The following is a 27,571-nucleotide window of genomic DNA, read 5'->3' as shown; positions in this document are numbered from 1 at the left end:
GCTAGCTGTATATGTGAAGTAAATTTGCAGAGCACCTAACAAAATCTTCTATAAAAATAAAACATTTCATTTATTAAGATTTTATAGAGAGGCACACGGGAGGACAACAAACCCCTGAAGTAAAAGCTGATGATCTGTAAGAGGTCAGATGGTAGCTGAATTCCACGCTTTGCATATTCCAGTCCAGGGGTTACTGAGGAACACCGCTAATGTGATGAAGGATGCCAACAGTAAGCTCTTGGCAACACACTGAGAATAAGGTTCCCCTGCAAGGCAATGAATCAAATTAAGCAACGTTCCTATTTCTTAACTTTTTGGGTAATTATTTAGGTAGAAGTAAGCCAAAGCATAAATAGTGATCCTTTCTAAGTGGCAACATGATCAGTAAGTGTTTTCTTTTTAAAGCTTTGCTATATGTTTTAAGTTTTCTGTGACATTTACACTTTTTTTAAAGTTTTTTAATTGATACAACACAATGATAACCATTTCAGAAATGTTCTTTACCTTACCTTGATAATACTGGGTCAGCGGATATAGAAGTTGTGGCCAACAAACCTCATTTCTGTTACAGTTGTACTCTGTAAAATTGATCTGGAATCTACAAAACATTTTAGGAAGTTACAGTAGCTACAGCAAAGCACATGCATTTGATGAGAAGCATCAAAACCTAATTAAAGAAATAAACTTCTTACTTTGGAACATATATTTTTCTGCTTCTTACTAATGTCACTTAGGTCAGCAACTGTATTACCTTGTAAGTGGACGGGGTAACTGTGCAGGTATCTTAATAAACTGGACAGATGCACTGATGGGGAAAAGGTTGACCTCATCCTCACAAGTCAGCCCACACTGGAACTGCCAGGTCACCGAGGAGAACCTGGGAGGGAAAGGTTAAGCAGACAACAAATCCACCGCTCGTTTCTGGTCTGTTAAGAACATCGGGGGACTTCCCTGGTGGTCCAGTGGTTAAGACTTTGCCTTCCAATACAGGGGGTGTGGGTTCGATCCCTGGTCGGGAAGCTAAGATCCCACTTGCCTTGCAGCCAAAAAACCAAAACATAAAACAGAAGCAATACTGTAACAAATTCAATAAAGATTTAAAAAAGAAAAAGAACTTCAGGTAACTGACAACAACAATACAAGCTGAGATTCTCCTAAAGAAGTTTCCCATATCCTGCTGGTGCTATTTTTCCCCCTTTGTATTATATAAATTTTCAAACGCACAGACAAGCAGAGACAGAGGTATAATGAACCCTCATGGCCCTATCACAGGCTGCAAGAGCTGCCAGCATTTTGCCAATTCTGTTTCATGTCTCCTCCCCCCTCAACTCATGTCATACTGGTGCTTTTAAAATTCATTTGTTTTATCACTTGTTTGTCTCAAACAATATTATAATAATAGTAATAACAACAACAATAATAACAACAGTAGCAGCTAATGATTTTTAAAGGCTTTCCATGTTATTTCTGCCTACCCAGCATGCCTTTGCCTTTCTTCTGGTAATTGCACCCCAGTTTTCCCTGGCGGAACTACCCCTCCCCACTCTCAGTTGAGTGGACAAGAAGGGACCCACCTGAACCTAGGGATGTGCCCATAACCTGCACCTGGCCAATCAGAGCTATGCCCCTGGCCATAGTAATTGGTTCAGAAAGGAGCACATGACCGAAACTGGACCAATAAAAGTCTTCCCAGAACATTTTTGAGAAAGATGGGGAAAGGAGGCACCCTCCATCCACTGGACTTGCTAAACTGGAAGAGCTTTTTTTTTCCCCTAACCACTGAATCTCTAGGGAATTCCCTGGATTTGCTAAACTGATATAAGCCTGGATTTGCTGGTGTTCATCTTTGCCAGCTCTTGAGGAAACCCCCCCCCCCCCGGAGAATGAAGCCCACCCAAAGAGGAACCCAGAGATAAAGGGGGAAAGACCCTTGACCACACGGGAACCATGAACCATGAACTCACTGTGTATGGACTTTTCATAACTTGAACCAATAAACCCACCTTTTGCTTAAGTCAGTGTCAGTTGGGACCCTGTCACTTAAAGGTGATAGAGGTCTGACATGTAAAGGTACATCACCATTTTACAGATGAGGAAACTGCAGTTCAGAAGAGGTTGAGTAACCTGTCCAAGGTCACACAGCTCACACTGGAATAGCCATGAGTTGAACCCACACATCTGCCACCAAAATCTCTAACCACTGGGCAATATTCCCTGATCAGTATGCCAATGGTATTCATGAATTTCAAAATATGCTGAGCACTAAGCAGCCCCTTACTCATCTTTGTACTCCCTGAAATACCTGGCAGACTCCCTTATACGTAGCTTTACGGATACTTGTGAGTGAGAATGAGTTTCCATTACAAACACAGTTTATCCATATTCCATTTATACATGTAATCATTTGCTAATCATTGCAATTTGTAAATAAACCAGTCAGATTCTAAATTAGCATTCCCCTATTCTTCGGAGCGCCCTCAACTTTCCTGTCTCTAAACCCCACTTATCCCCGATATGATCACACCGTGTTTCTATGCCGAGTATCTCCTGCTGAGTCATCCCTTCTACTGCGCCAGCATCCGAGAAGAGGATGCGGATATTCAGCTGAGCGGGAACACCCAGGCAGATGCCGCTCGCGTTGCCGACAGGTGGGTCTGCACCTGCATCGGGGGCATCTGCACCTGGAGGAATGGTAAGTTGTGCATATTGGAAAGAATTATTTAATTCTTTAACAGTTTAATTATTTTTATAACAATTTATATATTTTTAAATAACATTTTATATATATTTTATATATTTTTAAATAACAATTTTTAAATAACAATTTAATTATTTAACAGTTTTCCTACAATGCTGTGATACTCCCAAAATGGGAAATATTATCAGACAGGAATCACAACGAATGAGGCTTTAATCCCTAACAGGCTCTAGTTACATGTCACTCTGTAACTGTGTTACCCCTCGTGTTCAAAATGTTCCCTTGGATGTTAGGTCAATCACCGGAACTTTAAAATCCCTGACCCACATAATAAAACCCTAAATCATGAATCAGTTCCCAAGCCCCTCATTGAAATCCACCCAGAGTTTTAACAGAAATACCATATACTTGCAGTAAAATGCCATGAGACTTATCCCATGCAGTCACTATTCTAGTAAAAGCTGTATAAGACATTTAAAGTCTATACTAACAACTTTAGTTACTACGGATTAAATAGTTCAAAAGCAATTTCCTGATGTGTTGCCACAGCAGTAGTACAAATGGAAGAGAATAAAACTGAGTAAGAGATTCATTTTCATTCATCTTAAAAACTGGCCCTTATGGGGGAAAAAACAGCAAGGTCAGTTACAGGATGTGGATGGCAAGTCCTATGAGACTCTGGAGGGGATTTCTTTGTTCCTTCAGGGATTTGGAAGGTTGGCAACACTGTTTCTAGTTTCCTCCTCCTTGATATATGTGTTCAACATCATTTCTCTTCTATCGACCAGGATCAGGATTGATTTTAATCTTAGACATGAAATAGAAGCTAACAGCTTCCACCTTGAAGGCAACAGAACGCCACCACCTCTGATTTCCCACCTCACCAACTCCGGTTCTCTGTCTTGAAATTTCCTACGCTTTTTACTTCTTAGATGCTTTACTGACCCCTTCCCGCCATCCCTCAGGCACTCCACGGCCCACCTGGCTGGCCTAGAGGTTCACAAGGGGTTGACAAGCCCAGACCTCTGGGTTCTGTTTCCAAATAAGGCCATAACTCTGCGCCTAGTGACTTGAGCGCAGACTGTGCTGGCAAATCGTGGCCAGCAGGACTCCCTGCCTGAGTCAGAGGGCGGTCGGGGCACCTCATGCACACAGACATATTACGTGATCCGTGGCCACCCCACGGGGCAGGGGAGAGGCCCACAGACCACAAAAAAAAAGAAATGCAAACTGACATGCCCTGAAAATCCTCAAACTTCATTAAGACTTCCTTTTCCAAAGACCGTTAGCTTGTAAAACAACTGGGCAATTTGAACTTCCTGTTGGCATCCTCTTTAAAAAAAAAAAAAAAAGCCATCATGAATAAGAGGTAAAAGACATGAAAAGCTTCCTGCCCGGAAAGCTAACCTCTAAACAAATGTCCGTTGGGCCACAGCAAAGAAAGACAACCTGTCAGGTCAGGCTGTAACACTACACCTGACGCTATGTAATCACAGCAACCAAGGTACACATTTTACATGTGTGCAGCTTTCACTTACGTATTATTTCAAGCCAGCCATCACTAAGATTGTCGTAATTGGAGTTGCCTCTCATTGCAACATGAGTCACTTGTATTAATGAATCAAGTAGTTCAACAGCATTCTCCCTACAAGAGAGGAAGACATTTCTCAGCGCATGGCCAGCAGGTCTCGTCCTGAAGTCCTTACAAAGAGTGTCCAGCGAAGTGAGAGAGTGGCATGGACTTATATATACAACCAAGTGTAAAATAGATAGCTAGTGGGAAGCAGCCGCATAGCACAGGGAGATCAGCTCGGTGCTTTGTGAGACCACCTAGAGGGGTGGGATAGGGAGGGTGGGAGGCAGATGCAAGAGGGAGGGGATATGGGGATATATGTATGTGTATAGCTGGTTCACTTTGTGATACAGCAGAAACTAGCACACCATTGTAAAGCAATTATACTCCAATAAAGATGTTAAAAAATAACAAAACAAAAACAAACAAAAAAAGAGTGTCCAGGCTGTGCTTGCTGGATGTCTAAAACAAAAAACTGCCAGGGGATCTGGCTGGGAGTCTTGCCTCTTTCGGAGGCTTTCCTGGGATGAACTTACACAGCAAGGGGAGGACACATAGAAACAATCTTTCACTTTGGCCTTAAAATGTTAGTAACTTATGTTGGTATCATGTGGTTTACAGGTTCCTTTGAGTGTCACAAAACTTGGGAGGTGGGTAGATCACATATCAAGTTACCAGGATAAATTCATGGGACACAGTGACCCAATAGTAAAAGGAACCTAAATATTTAGTTAGAATTTTGAGCTATAAAATTAGGTAAGGGTTAAGAATTGGAACTTGGCACCTCTCTGTTCCAGTAACGTCACTGGAGGGTACAAATCTTACAAACCACAAGGGAGAGGCTCTGACTGTCCCGCACCCTGCAACCAGGAGCCGCCATGGGTGACGTATACCCACAGTTTTTCTTCCCTTCACAATGTGCCCCCACCTTTTCCCTGCTCCCCAAAGAACTGCACCACTTGGGATAGGAGATACCACTTCACACCTGCTAGGACGGCTATTATTCAAAAAATGGAAAATAACAAGTGTTGGCGAGGGGGCCTTCCCTGGCAGTCCAGTGGTTAGGGCTCCATGCTTCCACTGCCGGGGGCAGGGGTTCGATCCCTGGTCGGGGAACTAAGATGCCACATGCCGAGTGGCACGGCCAAAAAAAACAACTGTTGGCGAGGATGTGGAGAAATTGGAACCCTTTTATGTTGTTGGTGAGACTGTAAAATGGTACAACCACTGTGGAAAACAATATGGCGGTTCCTCAAAAAAATTAAACGTGGAATTACCATATGATCCAGCCATTCCATTCCTGCATATATGCCCAAAAGAACTGAAAACAGGTATTCAAACAAAAACTGATACATGAATGTTCAAAGCACTATTCACGACAGCCAAAAGGTGGCAATACCCCAAATATCCATCAACTAACGAACGGATAAACAAAATGTAGTATATCCATACAATGGAATAAAATTCAGCCATGAACAAGAACGACGTATTGACACATGCTACAACATGCATGAACCTCAAAAACAGGATGCTAAGTGACAGAAGCCAGACATAAAAAGTCACATAGTGTATGATTCCATTTACATGAAATATTCAGAGTAGGTGAATCCAGAGAGACAGAATGCAGATTGCCTGTTGCCAGAGCGGAGGGGAGGGAGGAATCGGGAGTGACTACTAAAAGGTACAGGTTTCATTTTGCAGAGACGGAAGTGCTCTGGAACTAAACAGAGGTGGTGGTTGCACCACATTATGAATGTACTAAATGCCACTGAACTGTTCACTTTAAAATGATTATGTTGTTTGAATTTTACCTCCATTTAAAAAAATGCATATGCATATCCATAAATTTTCTAAATGCCACCCAGATAATTAAGTGGAAAATACTTTATACATCATGTTACACAGCTTAAGAATTCTTTAAATGTTAATCACTGACAATACTTGGCTCCAGCCCTCCTTCTATTTCATGGGTTTCCAATGATGTGAACAAACTTCCCAGAGAAATCTACATAAATATGGATGAAATAGCTTTAGTCCCAAGAATGTCTATTTTCACTTATATTGATGTTTGAATCAACTCTAAACTGTATTGGAAGTTTGTATTATTTACTATCACTTTTATATGTTTTTATTCAGACTGAAATTTTTCACATTCATGTTGTTGCTAGTATTCATGTGAATTAAATTTAAGCAAACCACTCAAAATGTAGATAAATTCATCAGTGAGACACTCACCTGAGCTGAGTACAGTTTTCATTAATTCCAACTTCTAAAAGGCACCCAGACAGTGCATTTTCTCCAAATAAAATGGGTTTGAACGTTGCTGATATACACAAACCCCTTCCAGCTATAAAATAAAAAGATTATCCTATTTTTGCAAAATAAAAGTAAGTAAAATATTTACATTAAAGTTTTTCTTACAAAACAGAGAGAGAACAAAAAGCATAAATAAAGTTTCCAGGGACTTCCCTGGTGGCACAGTGGTTAAGAATCCGCCTGCCAATGCAGGGGACACAGGTTCGAGCCCTGGTCCGCGAATACCCCACATGCCACAGAGCAACTAATCCCGTGCACCACAACTACCTAGCCTGCGCTCTAGAGTCCGCGAGCCACAATTACTGAGTTCTTGGGCCACAACTACTTAAGCCCGTGTGCCTAGAGCCCGTGCTCCGCAACAAGAGAAGCCACCACAATGAGAAGCCCGGGCACCGCAATGAACAGTAGCCCCTGCTTGCTGCAACTAGAGAAAACCCCACACGCAGCAGCGAAGACCCAATGCAACCAAAAATAAATTAATTAATTTTAAAAAAGAAAAGAAATAAAGCTTCCAATTTTCGAGAACTGAGGTCAATGTTACTCTAATCCTTTGAAAGCTGAACAAAAGGCTCTTTCTGTATCAAAATACCTGGACAGGGATCAAGGGTTTACTCTGAACCTGAAATTTAATGCCTTCTGGCAGATGTGGGTAATTACCACTGTTGCAAAGATTTTCCATAGTTTGGAATAAAACTATTCTCATGTCTCCGATTAGCACCATCTTGGGCTAATCAATAACTACAAAGACAATGGACTCTCCAGCCACTTTCATATTTAAATCTCTATTACTAAAAACCAGCACTTCGGACTTTCCTGGTGGCGCAGTGGTTGAGAGTCCGCCTGCCGATGCAGGGGACGCGGGTTCGTGCCCCGGTCTGGGAAGATCCCACATGCAGCGGAGCGGCTGGGCCCGTGAGCCATGGCCGCTGAGCCTGCGCGTCCGGAGCCTGTGCTCCGCAAGGGGAGAGGCCACAACAGTGAGAGCCCCGCGTACCGCAAAAAAAAAAAAAAAAAAACCAGCACTTCGAGTGCAAACAATGTGAACATTTAAAAAAAAAAAAGAAAGAAAAGAAAGCTGCAGAAGGATGGAAAACCACCCCCCCACACACAAGCTAAATAAACAAACTCGGCTTTAAAGTAATTGGTTCCTTAATCGGATTCAAATATGGTAATATTTTCAATTCTAGTTCACCAGAGAGCTAATCATATTACCAAACCAGATTACCGGATTGCCAAAGGTGTAAAGTCGTGACATTATTCATCCTGTTGGTGTTTAGAGCTCGAACAGGCTTGCCAAGTTGGTAACCTAGACAAACACAATGCAGGAGAGTGAGCATCTTTCCCTCTAAAGTTATTTTAATGCAACAGACGTTAGCTCATCAAATAACGGAAAGGAGGAATCCACAGTAAAAGGAAATATGCAGGCAAAGCTTTTTCAGAATACCCTCGAGAAAAAGGACGTCACCTTCATTTGTTTTTGGTTTTATTTTGTTTTTTATTGAAGTATCGTTGATTATAATATTGTGTTAGTTTCAGGTGTACAGCAAAGTGATTCAGGTGTCACTGAATCAGATTCTGAAACAAAGATGTCCATGTGATTTTTTGGAACACATTTTTAAAGTAAAAATCTGAAAAGTGAAAAGCGGGCAGGAGTTGATCTTGGACCTCTCACCCTGGAGAACAATTAGCTGCTGGGCAGGCCGGTTCATGCACACTTGCTGAGTGATTAATACCACTTATCACAGGGGCTCGTAAGGGAAACTTAAACCAAAGTTACCTTCTCAGGGAATGATTTGCCGGTAAACCAATTCAACCCCAAGATCTGATTTAGATCCTATTCCCATCCATCTCCTAGTAATCCAGTTTATTGTTTCCACCTTTTTTTTGTTTGTTTAATTTTAATGTCATCAAGTGCTTTTCTTTTCTTATTTATTTATTTATTTTTGGCTGCGTTGGGTCTTCGCTGCTGCGCATGGGCTTTCTCTAGCTGCGGTGAGCGGGAGCTACTCTTCGTTGTGGTGCGCGGGCTTCTCATTGCGGTGGCTTCTCTTGCTGCGGCGCACGAGCTCTAGGCGCGCGGGCTTCAGTAGTTGTGGCACGTGGGCTCAGTAGTTGTGGTGCACAGGCTTAGCTGCTCTGTGGCATGTGGGATCTTCCCAGACCAGGGATCAAACCCATGTCCCCTGCATTGGCACACGGATTCTTAACCACTGCACCACCAGGGAAGTCCCTCTACCTTTTTAATATGAAAAAGTTCACAAGTACAGAAAACTTGAAAGTGAGCCTTATTCAATACAGCCAACACCTAAAATCAACAACTGTTAATATTTAGCCATATATGACTTATCTATTATAAAAGCATATATACATTGGAGGGGAGGGGCAGGACCATGTGAAAATAAGTTGTAGACATCATGACACCTCACCCCTAAAACCTCCATCACACATCTCCCCAAATTAAGAACATTCCCCTACAGGGAATTCCCTGGCGGTCGAGTGGTTAGGACTCCACACCTTCACTGCCGTGGTCACAGGTTCAATCCCTGGTCGGAGAACTAAGATCCCACAGGCCAAGGGGTGCAGCCAAAAAGAAAAACAAACGAACAAAAAACATTCCCCTATATCACCATGATGCCAATATTTCTCCTAAGAAAATTAATAATAATCCCTTATAATCATATCATATCCAGTTCATACTCATATTTCCTCTTAGATTCCCACCAAAAATGTGTTTTAGCGCTGTTTTTACAAACTGGGATGCAAATGAGGTTCATGCACGGTGTCTGTGTTTCCAGCACTACGCCCCACCGTTCCTGAATCAGAGGCCTCCCCTCTGGCCACAGGTCCGACCCTGCCCGCATACACATCACACTCACGTCTTCCTCCTTGGCTTCCGCCAGGTTATTCCCGTTCCCAGCACCCTTTCCAATTATCTGCTTCTCAAGGCGCAATCTCCTCTTTGCAGCCCAGCGAGGAAACCCGCCAGGGGCAGGGCTCTGACTCGCTCACTGCTTTTCCTCCAGCACCGAGAACAGAACCTGGCAAGCGCTGGACACTCAACACTGCTCCTTAGTGATGCAAAGTCTGGGAGAGCGGTCAACATTCTACTCCTCTGAATCCTGGAGTAACTGTCCCTAAGTCCCTCACCCGTTTATTAATTATCTTGGATTGTTCACTGTTGTTTCCTGTAACTTGGTGCTGTCATTCCAAATGAGAGAGTGAATTCCTTGAGGACAGGGCCCATGTCACATAGTCCTCTGAAAACCCCGTCCTGCCTCAGAAAGCGCTAGAGACAGTGGCTGTATCTATTCAAGCTGTCTCACTGCCTGATCAGTTCTGGCTCTTAATTTATTCGTTTTTGATGACAGTGTCAACATTTTTCACATATTCTGATAGTGCTTCTCAGAAATCTTGTCAAATTAACTCAGTGAAATGAAAACCCTTAAATTCCAGGAGTCCGCTTTTAAAGCCAACAATAAATCCCAAGCTCCACATTAATAAGTACATTAAAATCCTATTTAAAAGAAAAAAATATATATATATATATAAAATGGGTCATGTATGATTAAATCAGTATATATAAGTATTGAAGATCATGCAAAATAAAAACTTATTTAAAAGTAAAAAAAGGATAGCAAAAGGACGGAGAAATTTTTTTAAGAAACAATGACAGGTTTATCCAACAAGTATTTACTGAACACCTACTATGGTCTAAGCCACAGCTGTCCCATAGAAATATAATGCAAACCTCATATTTGATTTTAGAATAATATGTATCTTTAGAAATTTTTAGAAATTAAATTTTTTTCTAGTGTCCCCATTAAAAAAGAGGAAAAGAAATAGGTGAAATTAGGGACTTCCCTGGTGGTGCAGTGGTTAAAAATCTGCCTGCCAATACAGGGGACACAGGTTCGAGCCCTGGTCTGGGAAGATCCCACATGCCGTGGAGCAACTAAGCCCGTGCACCACAACTACTGAGCCTGCGCTCTAGAGCCCATGAGCCACAACTACTGAGCCCATGTGCCGCAACTACTGAAGCCCACGCGCTGAGAGCCCGTGCTCCACAACAAGATAAGCTACCGCAAAGAGAAGGCCGCGCATCACAACGAAGAGTAGCCCCCACTTGCCACAACTAGAGAAAGCCCATGCACAGCATTGAAGACCCAACGCAGCCAAAAATAATTAATTAAAAAAAAAGAAATAGGTGAAATTAATTTGAATAATGTATTTTATTCCACCCAATATATACAAAATATTATTTCCACATATGACACTGGCCACATTTCAGGTGCCCAGCAGCTACATGGGGCTAGTGGCTAGAGTACTGAACAGTGCAGTCCACATACTGGTTTAGGCCCTGAGAAGGCAGCAGTGAACAAAAGAAATAAACAAATACATGACAAAGCGGGTGGTGATATATTTGCACATAAATACAAAATGCGCAATATGACCGGGAGTTCACAGTCCCCGGGAAGTCTCTCCACAGATTCCAGGTTAGGAACCCATCATCTGCAGCTTATTTCTTTAAAAATTAATTTTACCAACACTTTATTTTTTATTTTTTGGCCATGCTGTGCGGCTTGTGGGATCTTAGTTCTCCAACCAGGGATCAAATCTGGGCCCTGGCAGTGAGTGTGGAGTCCTAACCACTGGACCACCGGGGAAGTCCCCCTTACCAAGGCTTTAAATGCCTTATTTTCTTTTTCAAAAGATGAGAGTTCCCTGGAGATCCAGTGGTTAGGACTCCGTGCTTTCACTGCTGAGGGTGTGGGTTCGACCCCTGGTGGGGCAACTAAGATCCCACAGGCCGCACAGCACAGCCAAAAAAAAAGAGAGGGGGAGGGAGGGATAAATTAGGAGTTTGAGATTAGCAGATACAAACTATTATATATATAATAGATAAAGAACAGGGACCTACTGTGTAGCACAGGGAACTATATTCAGTGTCTCGTGACAGACCATAATGGAAAAGAATATGAGGGGGAGTATATATAAATGTATATATAAATGTGTATAACTGCGTCACTTTGCTGTGCACCAGAAACTAACACAACATTGTAACTATACATCAATTAAAAAAAAAAAAAAGACCAGTAGCTAAAGAGAAAGGATGTTTTAGGTTTACAACAACTTGTTACAATATACACTTTATGTAAAAAATTAAGCTGTTATCAGGAAAAGCATACAGTATCACAAAAGAAAAAACAGTCAGAGTCACAAACTGAAGTTGGAGCTATTTATAATCATCGTTACAGCACAGGAGTGTTGAACTAAAATATGTCTGTAAGATCAGTGACTGACATATACTATCTCACCTGGATTTCCAGACAATTCCTTTTCATTACCACTGTTATAGCTTAAAAATTTCACTGTAAATCTCTGTGTCATGATCCCTAGAAATAAAACAAAATAAAAATATGTCACCACATCACTAGGAAAAGAAATTATCCCCCATAGTGTTTTCTTTACCTTATAATTGCATTTTGACATGCAAAAAAAAATACTGTTTTCTGATTAAATCATAAATACAAATAAAAACAGGTCTGAATTAATCTGTTATAATTATGAAAATCATGAAGAAAGGAGAAAATATTTTAAACTGAAAGCATTCTCGCTGCCCTCCACCAAGTTACCTTTCTGGTGGGTGTTAATTTTTGCCCTAATGATTCTGACATTTATTTCACTGATTGTATTATTATTCCATCTGAAAATATAATGTTCTTCCACATTCACATTCCTGGGGGCTGATCCAGTACTTAAAAATGTTTCTGCAAAAAAAAAAAAAAAAAAAAAAAACACACAAGAATAGAATACTTTCATAAATTAAAGACCTAAAAAAAAAAAATTAAAGACCTTCTTTGGGCTCAAGTTGGTGGTTTTCTCTGCTTGGGTGGCCTTCCCCCCACACCCCACCCCTGCCCTGCCTACCCAGTTCCCTTACACAGCAGGGTCATGACTTCCTCCAGAAGCCTTCCCCATTCCTCTGCCCAAGTCAGCGTTAGCCACCTTCTCTACACCATCCTCATATCCTGAGTGAGCTCTGTCCTTTTCATTTCAGCATCCCTGGTCCCCGGCTCATAGCTTGATGCAGAGCACATGCTTGGAAGAATGTTTGTTAAATGAAAGATTACAGAATGTCAGCTTTTTAAGAGCAGGGGCCTGCTGTCTAGTTCACTAATATATTGTACTAATATCCGATGAAGTAAAGAATAAGTTCTAGAATTACAGCACGTTGAAAAGAACCACTAGTAGTATCCTTCATTAAAAACAAAAGTCCTGGAAATATCGGCCAAACTGTACATACCTTATTTGGCTGCCTCACAAATGCAAAGTTTAATGATCAGAAAAAGAAGAGCAAGCGAGAAGTGAAAATGCTAGGTCCTAAAGAACTCTTTTTTTTATTTTTTTAAATTTATTTTATTTATTTATTTTTGGCTGTGTTGGGTCTTCGTTGCTGCGCGCAGGCTTTCTCTAGTTGCGGTGAGTGGGGGCTACTCTTCGTTGCGGTGCGCGGGCTTCTCATTGCAGTGGCTTTTCTCATTGTGGAGCACGGGCTCTAGGCGCACGGGCTTCAGTAGTTGCGGCACGCAGGCTCAGTAGTTGTGGCTCACAGGCTCTAGAGCACAGGCTCAGTAGTTGTGGCACACGAGCTTAGTTGCTCCCCGGCATGTGGGATCTTCCCAGACCAGGGATCGAACCCATGTCCGCTGCACTGGCAGGCGGATTCTCAACCACTGCACCACCAGGGAAGTCCCTAAAGTACTCTTTAACTCTCTAAAAAACATCTAAGAAAAGGCCCACAGGCCCTGAGAATGAGGAGGGACCGTGGAACCCACGTCATCCAGGACTGTGAAGGGTCTGGCTCAGGTCACAGATGTTACTCCAAAAAGGCAAGACGGAACAAGGAACAAGCAAAATGGTAGTGGGATATCTTTCTAACGGTTGTGAACCTCCTAAAATTCTCAATAAAAGTGTATTTTACCCTGGGACTACATATTACTTGCAAGAAATGACATATATTCCCATAGAAATGATATAAAAGTGTAACATTAAAATACCTGTATTGGTGATGAATCTGTCTAGGTCAATTGCTTCCTCATAGATTACTTTTGGTGTAACTATGCCTGAAAAGATACATAAATGAACTTCCACAGGAGTACGTGACCTAACACGATCACATTTATCTATGAAAATGAAAGCTTGCCAAGCAAATACGGTAACGGTGCCCGCCCTGTATGCCAACTACTCAGCTCCCCCCAACTCCCCAAACGCCATCAAATGGGAATCCCACCATTCTTGGCATCTAATTAGAACTGAGAAGGAGAATCTCAAAAGTCAGTGAAAATAATCTGGAGAGTCACTCTTGTATAAGAACCAATATGCAGCACACTGCTGGTCTGGAACGTAAAATGGTACAGTCACTGTAGAAACCAGCTTGGCAGCTCCTCAGGAAGTTAAATTACCCTGTGACTCAGCAATTCCGCTGCTAGGTATCTACCCAAGGCAAGTGAGAACGTATGTCCGCACAGACACTTGAACACAAGTGTTCACAGCAGCGTTATTCACAATAACCAATAGCTGGAAACAACCCAAATGTCCGTCAACTAATAAATGGTAACAAAGTGCAGCATATTTGGCCACATAAGGGAATGAGGTTTTTAGAAAAATGGTACAGATGAACCGGTCTGCAGGGCAGAAGTTGAGACACAGCTGTAGAGAACAAACGTATGGACTCCAAGGGGGGAAAGCTGCGGGGGGGAGGGGGGGATGGTGGTGTGCTGAAGTGGGCGATTGGGATTGACATGGATACACTGATGTGTATAAAACTGATGACTAATAAGAACTTGCTGCATAAAAAAACAAATAAAATTTTCTTTGAAGAAAGGAATGAGGCTTTGACCCGTGCTACAGTGCAGATGAATCTCAAAGCCACGGTGCCGAGTGAAAGAAGCCACTCACAAAAGGCCACGTATTGTATGAGTCCATTTATACGAAGCGTCCAGAACAGGCAAATCCACAGAGTGGCTGCCAGGGCTCAGTGTGGAGGGAGAAGGGGGAGAACTGTTACATGGGCGCAGGGTCTCCATCTGGGGCGATAAGAATGTTTCGCAACTAGGTAGAGGTGATGGCTGCACAACACTGGGCGTGTACTAAACGCCACTGAACGGTACACGTTAAAATGGTTAATTCTGTGTTATGAGAATTTTAGCTCGATTTTTTAAAAAAAAGAACAGATATGCAATATGCTTTCTTAGGGAACTGAACTTTTTCCAAAGAAAACACCTTCCTCAGTTGGCAGGTGAAATGTTATTCTAAGTTGATCCAGTAGAAGTGAGATCAGAGTTTATCTCAACACTCAGGTCCATGCTCTTATTCTGAACGAACGTCACTTACCTCCCATAGTACCATTCTTTACCTTCACGTTGGTGATTCTGTCTCGTTCTGGGTACACCTCCAGGCTAGTAACACACTGAACGTCGAAATTCTGAAGGAAGGCCACCGGGGCATTCTGCATGCACTGCCCAGCCAGGGATACCTGAGGGCCAGGGGAAATCCCGACAGATTTACGACCTCCCTTCTAATCATAAAAAAGAGATCAGTGTTTTGTAAAAGTACTCTTTTTGCAGCCTGCTCCTACTGCTGGGTTAGCTTCAGCAAAGGCTAGGACATTGACTAACTGACCAACTTCAGTAAAATGTCTAGCTGACTTGCTACTCAAAGTCTGGAAGCCACTGGCTGAGGGGTCACAGTAAGTATAGTTGCTAAAGAAAATTCCCTGCTGTGCATCATTTACTTTGCAGAAACATGATTATACTCAATTTCATGTTCTCTCCCTCATTACAACCAGATTTTTGTTAAAACCATAAAAATGGATTCTGGGAATTCCCTGACAGTCCAGTGGTTTAGGACTCTGCGCTTTCACTGTTGAGGGCCTGGGTTCAATCCCTAGTCGGGGAACTAAGATCCCACAAGCCGAGCGGCAAGGCCAAAAAAATAAATAAATAAAAATGGGAACTTCCTAGTGGTGCAGTGGTTAGGAATCCGCCAGGCAATGCAGGGGACACGAGTTCAAGCTCTGGTCCGGGAAAATCCCACATGCCGCAGAGCAACTAAGCCCGTGTGCCACAACTACTGAGCCTGCGCTCTAGGGCCCCTGAGCCACAACTACTGAAGCCCACGTGCCACAACTACTGAAGCCCACGTGCCTAGAGCCCGTGCTCCACAACAAGAGAAGCGACCGCAATGAGAAGCCTGCGCACCGCAACGAGAGAAGCCCCACTCACCACAACTAGAAAAGGCCCATGTGCAGCAACAAAGACCCAATACAGCCAAAAATAAATAAATACATTTTAAAACAAATAAATAGATAAATAAAAATAGATTCCTATGGATAGTAAAGAAAAATGGTTTAGCCTCCCATGTTTTCTTCCCATAAATATTTTCTCCTAATTTTGAACTTTAAAAAAAAATAAAGATTTCACATAAAACTCTATAGTCTTAAAATATTTTTCAAAATTCTTTAATATTATATTAAATATTTAACACAACGTTGTAAGCCAAATATATTTCAATAAAAAATAAATAAATAAATTGGGCTTCCCTGGTGGCGCAGTGGTTTAGAGTCCACCTGCCGATATAGGGGACACGGGTTCGTGCCCCGGTCTGGGAAGATTCCACATGCCGTGGAGCGGCTGGACCCGTGAAACATGGCCGCTGAGCCTGTGCGTCTGGAGCCTGTGCTCCGCAACGGGAGAGGCCACAACAGTGGGAGGCCCGTGTACCGCAAAAAATAAATAAATAAATAAAATTTAAAAAATATTTATAGCTTACTAGAAATTGGCTATTAAATTAATAGAAGTGAAAAACGACAGTTACTTCCATGGAAATTTCTAGAAAGTCTTTTGGCTTTATTTAGTAAGTTCACTCTGAGATTTAGCAAAGACAGATTAATTTAAGAGTGACTACTGGGGGCGCAGTGCTTAAGAATCCACCTGCCAGTGCAGAGGACACAGGTTCGAGCCCTGGTCCAGGAAGATCCCCCATGCCGCGGAGCAACTAAGCCCCTGCACCACAACTACTGAGCCTGCACTCTAGAGCCCACGAGCCACAACTACTGAAGCCCGCGTGCCTAGAGCCCGTGCTCCGCAACAAGAGAAGCCACCGCAATGAGAAGCCCGCGCACCGCAACGAAGAGTAGCCCCCACTCGCCGTGACTAGAGAAAGCCCGCACGCAGCAACGAAGACCCAACACAGCCAAAAATAAATAAATTAAAATTTTTTTTAAAAAAAGAGTGACTATTAAAAGGAAAAATAAAATCCAGAGGCCTTAAATATTTGAGTGCCTGAAAAATCCATAGGAGAAAAATAAGTAACTTAGGAAGCGATTTTTTTTTTAGAGTAATATGAGTTAAATTAACAAGAGGAAGGGGAAAATGAGAAAAGCCTCTAGCATATTAAAATTGAAATGATTACCTGCGGAATAGTAAAATACGCCTTATCTACAGTCATAACTGGATCTCCTTGTTTGTAACCAAAGTCTGATAAGTCTTTTAGATCAGTATGCAAATACATGTCAAAGGGAGCATGTTGTCCAGAGGAACTGCAAATCAATGAGAGAAACCATCACTAATGTGCTAAAAACAATTCTTTTAAATTTTTTCTGTTTTTTTAATTATAAAAATAATATTTGTACTAAATGCCACTGAATTGTACACTTTAAAGTAGTTAATGGTTAATTTTATGTTCCATGAATTTTACTTCAATAATAATAATAAAGTTGTTGTAAAATTTCAACAAGACAGAAATGTAAAAGACAGAAAGTTAAAGTCCCCCATGAGCCCACCACTCTTTCCCCCAACCCAGAGAATCACTATTGACTATCTGTGGTATCAATCAATTTCTTTTCGGTGATTCAATTGATTCAGTGACTCAACTTCTTTTCCAATTCTTTCAAATACTTAACACAATATAAAGTTACTAATTGAAATCTAGAATTGAATCTAGAATGGAGGAATTGAAGCATGGAGCCTCTGGAGAGGTCCCAAGAAGGATGTGGCCCATATTCTAGGGTCCCCTTGGCACATGGCCCTCTCCTGGGCAGCCCCTTGGACACTTACACGGAACCGTGATAGAAGTACCCGAGGAAAGGCGAGTTGGCGAGCTGCACACACAGGAACGGAAACCAGTCGGGGACTCCACGTGCCGTCTGAACAGAGCAGAGCTGATCCAAGGGAGGATTAACGTCTCCTCCAAAAACGCCAGGGAAACAGGACTCCCTGAACAGCGCTGTTAAATCTGATGAGCATTCCTGGAAAGAAGATGTAAAGGAGAAGTGAAAAGAGGAAAGTTTCCCCTGTGCCCGCCATCAGGATCTCCTGGCCAGTGTGATGAACATGCGGCTTGAGGCCAGCAGGAACCCCCGCCCCGGCCCCCGAGGAAGCAGAAACAAACACAGCCTGCATCCAGGCTAAGGGTGCTTTGTGCTTTTTACAGGAAGTAAAATCATGCTAAAATTTTAGTCAGCGCCCTACAAGCCTCCAAGTCAGGAACTTCAAACCTTCAAGGAAATCACATCTTAACTGGGGACCTAAGATATACCACACACAAAAAAAAAACAAGATGGGAAAAAGAAAAGATAATATGGAATAGACAACAAATGGAGAATTTTCAGTTGTCATCACCATTCAAATCCCTAGCCCAGAGAAACCTAAGGACATTTAGAGTTAGGCCAGACAGTCCATATTCCATAAGAATCCTTGAAGCTCTCACTATTATGATATCACGACCCAATTAATGTCAAGAAGTCACTTTATTCACGCTTTCATTTACTCATCTGTATTCTTGTTTCCCAAAGGACTGAGAGAGCTAAAAGTTAAATACGTTCTAAATCCTTTGTTTACTGAAGGTAGAAAAGTAAATGATCTGATTGTTTTAAACAAGGGCAATTCAAATTAAAAATTGATCATGTCTAAAGTGGTAGGTAAGTTGAAGCTGTCTGAAGATGTCACTGACCCAGAATCCTGAATGATTCCAGTGGTTGGTGCTATAAGTATACATATACACCATATATAACAAACATGAAGGAAATTAGAAATAGGGCACAGTGATGCACTCTGAAAGAAAGAGGGAGAGAATACATTTGACATTTCTGTTGATACCTGAACAGATTTATGATGTGCTGTATTTTTAAAATTAAACATGATTGTTATTATAAATACAATTGCCAGTATGAGTGCTCCAATATAGACCCTAAGCTTTCCTTTTCCGTTTTGTAAAACCAACCATGACATAAATAACTGCACTCATCCAAAAGTGGGAGTGACTGGGGTCCTCGTACATGTGCCTCTTTTGCATCTCTTATTCCCCTTCAATCTAAAATAAGGATTAAAAATATGTATTTGACCTGGGATTGGCCAATGGTTTCTTAGATATGACACCAAAAGCACAAGCAACAACAACAACAAAAAAAAGTGGGGTGGAGAGAGAAGGAACTGGATGAAGGTGGTCAAAAGGCACAAACTTCCAGTTATAAGGTAAGTAAGTATTAAGGATGTAACTACAACGTGAGAAATATAGTTAACATGCTGCAGGTTACATATGAACGTTGTTAAGACAGCAAATCCTAAGAGTTCTCATCACAAGGAAAATTTTTTTTCTATTTCTTTAATTTTGTATCTATAGGAGATGATGGATGTTCATCAAACTTATTATGATAATCACTTCATGACGTATATAAGTCAAATCATTATGCTGTACACCTTAAACTTGTACAGTGCTGGAGGTCAATTCTATCTAAATAAAACTGGAAGAAAAAAATGATAAACTGGACTTCATCAAATTAAAAAACTTTTGGGCTTCAAAGGACACCAACAAGAAAGTGGACAACCTACACAAGAGGAGAAGTTTTTTGCAAATCATATATCGGATAAGGGACTAGTAGCCAGAATGTATAGTGAACTCTTATAATTTAACAACAAAAAGACAATCCAATTGAAAAGTGGGCAAAGGGTCTCAACAGACATTTCTTCAGAGAAGATATACAAACAGCCACGTAAAGATGTTCAACACCATTTGCCACTAGAGAAATACAAACCAAAATCACAATGAAATACCACTTCACACACTCAAGGATGGCTATAATCAAGATTATTCTAACAGTTGTTGGTGACGATATGGAAAATTACAACACTTATACACTGCTGATGGGAATGTGAAATGATGTAGCCGCTTTGAAAATCAGTTCCTCAAAAGGTTAAACATGCAGTTACCATATGACAAAGCAATTCCACTCCTAGGTAACATAACCAAGAGAAATGGGAATACACATCCAAACAAAAACTTGTATACAGATATTCAGAGAAGTATTATTCATAACAGCCAAAAAGTGAAAACAATCCAATGTCCACCACCTGATAAATGGGTTAAGCCCTATGTGATATATCCATTCAATGGAATATGATTCAGCCATAAAAAGGAAGGAAGCACTGATGCATGCCACAACACGGGTGACCCTTGAAAGCATGACGCTAAGTGAAAGAAGCCAGACACAAGTCCTCCAGACAGACAGACTGTAGGATTCCATTTATATGCAATGTCCAGAAGAGGCAAACCCACAGAGACAGAAAGTAGATTAATAGGGGCCTGGGAAAACAAACTAGTGAATATAACAAAAAAGAAGCAGACTCACAGATGCAGAGAACAAACTAGTGGCTACCAGTGGGGAGAGGGAAGTGGGGAGGGGCAAGACAGGGGTAGAGGATGAAGAGGCACAAACTACTATGCATAAAATAAATAAGCTACAAGGATATTTTATACAGCACATGGAATATAGCCAATATTTTATAATAACTATAAACGGAGCATAACCTTTAAAAATTGTGAATCAGGGCTTCTCTGGTGGCGCAGTGGTTAAGAATCCGCCTGCCAACACAGGGGACATAGGTTCGAGCCCTGGCCCGGGAAGATCCCACATGCCGCAGAGCAACTAAGCACGTGCGCCACAACTACTGAGCCTGTGCTCTAGAGCCCGCGAGCCGCAACTACTGAAGCCCGCGTACCACAACTACTGAAGCCCGCACGCCTAGAGCCCGTGCTCCACAACAAGAGAAGCCACTGCAATGAGAAGCCCGCACACCGCAACAAAGAGTAGCCCCCGCTCACCTCAACTAGAGAAAAGCCCACACGCAGCAACGAAGACCCAACTCAGCCAAAAATAAATTAATTTTTAAAAAAATTTGTGAATCATTATGTTGTACACCTGAAACTTACGTAATATTGTAAATCAACTATACCACAATAAATAACTAAGCAAACTTAATTTCTAGTGAAAACTGAAAAAAAAAAAAAAGTGGCCTGGGGATGAGGGACAGGAATGGGAGTGATTGCAAATGGACATGAGGTTTCTTTTTTGAGGGAGATGGAAATGTTCTAAAATTAGATTGTCATGACAGTTGTACAACCCTATAAATTTACTAAAAATCATTGAAAAAATATATTTTCTTTCCTTTTTATATTTTCTTAAAGGCTTCTAAATAAGACATTAAAACCATCCTCCCAGTATCATCACAATCAGGACTTTATCCAAAGAGATACATTTTTTTCATCCATAAACTAGGCTGAACAGGCTGGATAAGGAAATACTCAATTTCAGGACTCCCCCGGTGGTCCAGTGGTAAAGAATCCATCCTGCAACACAAGGGACGTGGGTTCGATCCATGGTCGAGGAACTAAGATCCCACATGCCGTGAGGCAACTAAGCCCATGCACCACAACTACTGAGCCCATGCGCCTCAACGAGAGAGCCCGTGTGCCCCAACTAAAAATCTGATGCAGCCAAAAAAAAAAGAAAATACTCAATTTGAAAACAATGTGCAACACAAAATACAATCTCAGTTTTTTTTTGTTTTTTTTGATGTGGACCATTTTTAAAGTCTTTATTGAATTTGTTACAATATTGCTTTTGTTTTTATATTTTGGTTTCCTGGCCAAAAGGCATGTGGGATCTTAGCTCCCCAAACAGGAATCGAACCCGTACCCACTGCAATTGGAAGGCAAAGTCTTAACCACTGGACCGCCAGGGAAGTCCCCATTCGTTTTGTATTTTAAAAAGGTTTTAAAAAGCTGTTGATGGGGAACTGTTGGTGCTCTTCACATGCCAGCTGGTACCATAGCTTTCGTGCCCAATAATCAGAAAGACCATACCTGGTCACAGCAGCAGCGAACGTCACAGGCCCCGGCTGTTAAATTACAAGGGCAAGGACCGAGGGGCTGATACACCTGATTAGGAATAACAGTCACGTTCTCTGAAAAGTACAAACAACAGAGAAGTTCAGCAGTGAAACACTGACAAAACACTGCCACAGTTTTGACATTCAAAGAAAGCTGAATCGCTGTTTTACCAATCACCATTACCAATATTCCACATTAAAGAATCCCTGAAATGAGCTATGCATAGAGCATAACTGAGGCTTGTATCTACTCCTCCAACAAAAACCCAAATAGAAGAAAATACGCTAGTTATACGAATTAAAAAGAAGTCACAGTTGAACTTGAAAATAACCAAGTGACTAAAATTTACGAGTTAAGATAAATGTAATGCACTGCTTTTATTTATCAGTACACTGAACGATCCCTTTCATAACACAGACTGATTTTAAGCATTTACCCCTTCAAATTCATTACCCCTTTCAGCAGATAAAACTGAAGCCATGGTGACATTTCAGACAGCTTATCAGGAAGCCATCTGACCACGAGATCACATTTATTTATGCTACACGCTCAACCTCAAGTCCCACCACACTGTGAATCCAAATTTTCACATCCTGATTCTAGTTCACGTGTGGGGGAAATCAGTAATCTTTACATTGATTGGAAAATGAATACATTATATTACATTTCAGCCTCCTAACTGGGAATCCAGAGACTAATAGTTGGAAAACTATGTAGCGATTATTTGTTTAAACTCTATGTAACAGTCAACTTCAATGACACAACAGCTGAAGCATCCAAAGAACTATTATACATTCTATGCTATAAGGAATAAGAAGGTCCGAGTAACATACCGTGACACAAGGGTAAGGGTCTGACCCTCAGTTTAATCAAACCCGTGTGACATAAGCAAGGCATTTTAGAATAGGGTTTTGCTATGTGATATATAGACAGATGTTTGTATATCTATCTATATGTCTCCCACGTTGTTTGCTACTTTCCTTGTTACCAGGCATACCACTTACCTCCTGGCTGTCCTTCCACACTTTTTCTTGTTCGGAACTCTGTCTGACTGGGTACAAAATTTTTTATACCTTCGTGGGTCAGAGTGGACATCTCATAATTACCAATATACAGATACTCTAATTTTCCTAAGTTTGGCTATTTGTACAAAGACATTCCGAAATATTACCTAAATATAGTCAAGCATATTTTTTAAAAGAAAAAAAGTCACTGCCTTGAGTGATATAGCTACCATTAAGCCCTCCTGTCAGTTTTGGTTTTTGTTTTTTGTGTTTTTTTGGCTGCACCGCACAACTTGTGGGATCTTAGTTCCCCAATCAAGGATGGGTGAGCCCCCTGCAGTGGAAGCACAGAGTCCTAACCACTGGACTGCCAAGGAAGTCCCCCTCCACAATTTCTTTATGCAAATATAAATATACATATTCTTATTCCATGCTATATGCACCCATCTGCACCTGCTTTTGGCACTTAGCAATATAGCTTGGAGATCTTTCCAAGCAAATACACTGAGGGCAGAGTGGCCCACTGAATGTCATTACCGTAACTTACCTAATCCTTCTAAACTTCCAAAACCACAAGGAGGACCACAGTTACAGGATGTGATGTGCGAAATGGCACTGTGGGAGTCTCAAAGTGGCAGACCTTTGCTACTAAAGAGGAACACTTCTCCCTTCATCCCGGGTGACCATAAAGGTAAGAGGTGTTAGCGTTTTTCGCAGGCAACAGGGGACATGGTGGTGGCACCTAGCGAAGTGGACCGATCAACATCAGCACACCTTTTGTCCTTAGGACACTGCCGTGATGTGAAAGGAAGAGCAACACAAAACCGTTTTCTCATGTCCAGAGATGTATGTGCACTACGATATTTGCTGTAGCACTAGTTACAGTATCCAAAGCTGGAAAACTTTTAATTAAATAAACAATGGTTATTTAGCAAATAAACAACGGTGTATCCACACAAGGGAATGCTATGCAGCTATTAAAAAGAATATAAGAATTATATTATATTAAAAAGAATAGAAAAAGAATGAGGAGAACTTACTTGCATTCCTATGAAAAATTTTCTAACTTATACTACTTTTTAAAGGTATAGAACAACAAATTGTACATTATTATTGGGTCTGTTCTTAAAGAGAGGAAAATGTGCTCCTATAAGCATAATTAAGCAAGCTGCCTCTGGGAAAGGCAGCTGGCTGTCAAAAGCGTTCACTGAAAATCTGCTGTTTTTCTATAAACTCATTCATCTGTCTCTCCCTTCCTTCTGTTTTGTTTTGAGATGGAGTCACAGGAATCAATAGAAGGAAAAAACTTTACTTTCTCCCAAAAAGTATTTAAAATGGCTTACAAAGATACACACAGTAGATCCAAATACAATACATCTTTTTTATTTTTTTATTTCTCTTTGGCTGTGCTTCAGCTTGTGGGATCTTAGTTCCCTGAGCAGGGACTGAACCCGGGCCTGTGGCAGTGAAAGCGCTGAGCCCTAACCACTGGACCACCAGGGAATTCCTAAGATACAATAAATCTTAACTAAAATAATACAAAGTGGAAAATTTTTAAATAAGAAAATTAAACAAAATGAAAATAAGTTTAGGAAAGCAAGACACACTCATGATTGAAGCACACAAATTGCATGGCACACACAATCAAACAATGTTTGCAGGGACTTTCCTGGTAGTCCAGTGGTTGGGACCCCAAGCTTCCACTGCAGGGGGCACGGGTTCCATCCCTGGTCGGGGAACTAAGATCCCACATGCTACGTGGCGTGGCCAGAAAAAAAAATATGTTTGCAGTAAACGTTTTGATAGTCAGAGACTTTACTTGCCTGATGCATTTTGGGCCAGAGAGGAGTTGGCATAAATTTCCACTTGAACGAGTAGATGTGCTAAACAGGATGAATGACGAGAGGCTGAAACCAGAAGAGTCTGGACAATACACGGGGCCTCCGGGAACGGATCTGTCTCATTAGACAAACATGATGGCAGACCCCTCTTCAACCTCACAGTCACTTCCAAAGAATTCTGAAAGGAAAATATTGCTGTACTTTTTATAGTGACTCAAAATGGCATCTATTATAAGAACACATAATGGAAAGCGCAATCAGCCTCCGTTCATTTTACAAAAGAACTGTACATAAGAAAGACATCACTCTGCTCAATTCTACCCTGTAAACCTACAGCAATATGCAAGCCCTGATTCCTAATCCTCAACTGAACATAAAAGCAAGCAAGTTGTGGCTGCTTAGAGAAAGCTGAACACAGGTCTGATAAGGTAACTCAGTTTGTCTAGCACCTTTATCATCCTTCCAGCAGAAGATTAAATACACACAAAAAAGTCCATGAAAACAGGTCCTGGTTCCTGGGGTGCAAGCAAAGTTTGTCTTTCTCATCCTTTATCTCCAGAGTTGATGCTATGCACATACTGGGCACTCAATAAAATATTCATTAAATGGAAAATATTTCATCTCTCCAGGCTTGAGTGTCCTTACACATAAGCTCAAGAGTTGGGTGAGATCAGTGGTTTATGAAGCTCTTTTGAGTCACAAATCCATTTGATAATCTGACGGAAGCTGGTAATGCTCTCACCAGAAAAAATGCACACACGCATAATTTTACACACAGTTTCAGAGGGTTCACAGGCTTCTTGAAACTCATCCAAGGACCCCTAAGATCCTCTGGGTTGGATGGACGTCTATGAGATCTGATAGTCCACAGTTTCATGGTGGTTCCAAGCGCTCAGAAAGCTTTCTGTCTGCTTGTTTGCGATGCGCGGGATGTGGGATCTTAGTTCCTGGACAAGGGATCTAACCCGTGCCCCCTGTAGTGGAAGCACGGGAGTCTTAACCACTGGACTGCCAGGGAAGTCCCAAGAAAGCTCTATCTTGTTCGATTAAGAGAACACTGCAGGGCTTCCCTGGTGGCACAGGGGTTAAGAATCCACCTGCCAACGCAGGGGATATGGGTTCGATCCCTGGGCTGGGAAGATCCCACACGCCACGCAGCAACTAAGCCCGTGTGCCACAACTACTGAGCCTGTGCTCTAGAGCCCGCGAGCCACAACTACTGAGCCCACGTGCCACAACTACTGAAGCCCGCGCACCACAACGAAGAGTAGCCCCAGCTCGCTGCAGCTAGAGAAAGCCAGCACACAGCAACGAAGACCCAACGCAGCCAAAGACAGACAGACAGACAGACAGATAGATAGATAAATAAATAAATAAATGTGTGTTCTTAAAAAAAAAGAGAGAACACTGCAGGGGGAGTTCCCTGGCGCTCCAGTGGTTAGGCTTTCACTGCCATGGCCCCGGGTTCAATCAATCCCTGGTAGGGGAACTAAGATCCCGCAAGCTGCTCGTTGCAGCCAAAAAAAAAAGAATAAAAAAAGAAGAGAGAGAGAGAGAGAACAACACTGCAGGAACACTAGATGTGGGCTCCGCAAATGCTACCCAAACGGTTTTCACCTCTGGCCTTACCACAGTGGGGCTGACAGTCAAACTCCAGTCTCCGGTCTCATTGCTCAGCACTCCGCAGGCAGGAACTGGCAAGAATCCTACGGGAGAGAAGATCAGAATGCAAGGCACTATTGCCCAGCCACTAACAGGGTGCACTCTTGAGTCAGGAATCCCTTTCCAAGCCTAGGATTGGACCCTTTACAAGTTGTGTGACTTTGGACAAGTGACCACCTCTCTGAACTTCAGTGTCTTCATTTGTTAAACGAATTAAAAGGTATTACTGTTCGTATTAGGAAAATGAGGTGATGCATTTAAGTACAGCGGATAGCTCAGCGAAGGCTAACTAGTAAGATTTCAAGCTTTTACTGAACCTGTCCTTCGGTCCTCTGCTCCACAGCAGCCCGCCATCCCGACTTTGAAGTGGACAGCGGCAAGGGACCCAGGGGATGCCACCTGGCCAAGCTTCTTGGGCGGCCTGGACCTGATCCAACCTCCTCCCTCCCCACAGGAAGGGCCGGGCTCTTTACCCATCTCGTCCCGCAGCTGGGTCAGGGACACGGTCACATCCTCGGTGCCTCCAACCAGGGACGCGCTGACTGCAGGGCCGGACATGCGGATGACAGGAGGCATGAAAACTAGCGGGAAGAAAGGGACAAAATGGAGTTAATAGTTGCAGAGCCCCTGCCTACGCTGGGTGGTGGCTTCCTTTGGCGGGGTCTTCCGCAGCTCCCGGAGGAGTCCCAAATTTGGCCTCAAAAGCCTCGTCCCCTCCTTCAGCCCCGGTCCTGCAGGCCCGTGCCCCGCCTTACGCACCCAGGTCCCCCCACAGAGGCCTCAAGACGCTCTGCAGAAGAAGGAGCCTCAAGAGTAGAGGGACCGGCGGCGGCAAACGCATGCCTGGGGTCTCGCTGGGCCTGCACGGCAGGACCGCGCCCGTCTTAGAAGCCTGGAAGCGCGGGGACGCCAAGACACGGCCCCGTCTAACTCTCCGCCATCTTGTCAAGCGAACACCCGGAGCTATGGCAACCACCAATCGGTCGCCGGTCTGGCGGAGCGGCGCACCGTGATTGGGCCAGCAGCAGAGAGCGCCCACCCTCAAAGCCAGCCGCCGCATCTCAGACCAGCCCACGGGCCTTAAGTCCTTCCGCCGCCTTCACTCCACGCAAAGGATCAAGAAAAAGTAGGAAAGCGCGCTCGTTTTAAAAGCCAGAGTTCCTCCAACCTGCCGTTAATTCAATCAACCTGGAGTTAATGCAAGAGCGAGCCTGCAGACACTGGATTGTAAACAAGCAACTTAACTTGA

General features: G+C 42.4%; 1 protein-coding gene across 3 annotated transcripts; it reads right to left on the bottom strand.

Annotated features, from left to right (window-relative positions):
• Nucleotides 1-44: 44 nt before the first annotated feature.
• On the bottom strand, nt 45-27,273 carry TCTN2 (tectonic family member 2). Of its 3 annotated transcripts, XM_032602468.1 has the most exons (18): nt 27,082-27,268; nt 26,796-26,903; nt 26,290-26,366; nt 24,643-24,838; nt 21,789-21,889; nt 17,705-17,895; nt 17,061-17,187; nt 14,982-15,123; nt 13,646-13,711; nt 12,221-12,355; nt 11,903-11,980; nt 7,813-7,893; nt 6,507-6,618; nt 4,237-4,343; nt 2,525-2,681; nt 752-877; nt 510-598; nt 45-266 (listed from the first exon to the last, which is right to left on the bottom strand). In XM_032602468.1, the coding sequence occupies exons 1-18, from the start codon at nt 27,161-27,163 to the stop codon at nt 145-147; spliced, it is 2,097 nt and encodes a 698-aa protein (XP_032458359.1). In that variant the 5' UTR covers nt 27,164-27,268; the 3' UTR covers nt 45-144. The 3 variants fall into 3 exon arrangements, 2 of the variants coding, with proteins under 2 accessions (XP_032458359.1, XP_032458360.1); XM_032602469.1 differs by lacking the exon at nt 7,813-7,893; XR_004345350.1 differs by lacking the exon at nt 24,643-24,838 and having other exon boundaries at nt 752-2,681; nt 27,082-27,273.
• Nucleotides 27,274-27,571: the final 298 nt, after the last annotated feature.

The sequence above is a fragment of the Phocoena sinus genome, chromosome 14, assembly GCF_008692025.1.
Source record: "Phocoena sinus isolate mPhoSin1 chromosome 14, mPhoSin1.pri, whole genome shotgun sequence".
Classification (NCBI taxonomy): domain Eukaryota; kingdom Metazoa; phylum Chordata; class Mammalia; order Artiodactyla; family Phocoenidae; genus Phocoena; species Phocoena sinus.
This window is presented reverse-complemented; position numbering and strand designations above follow the sequence as displayed.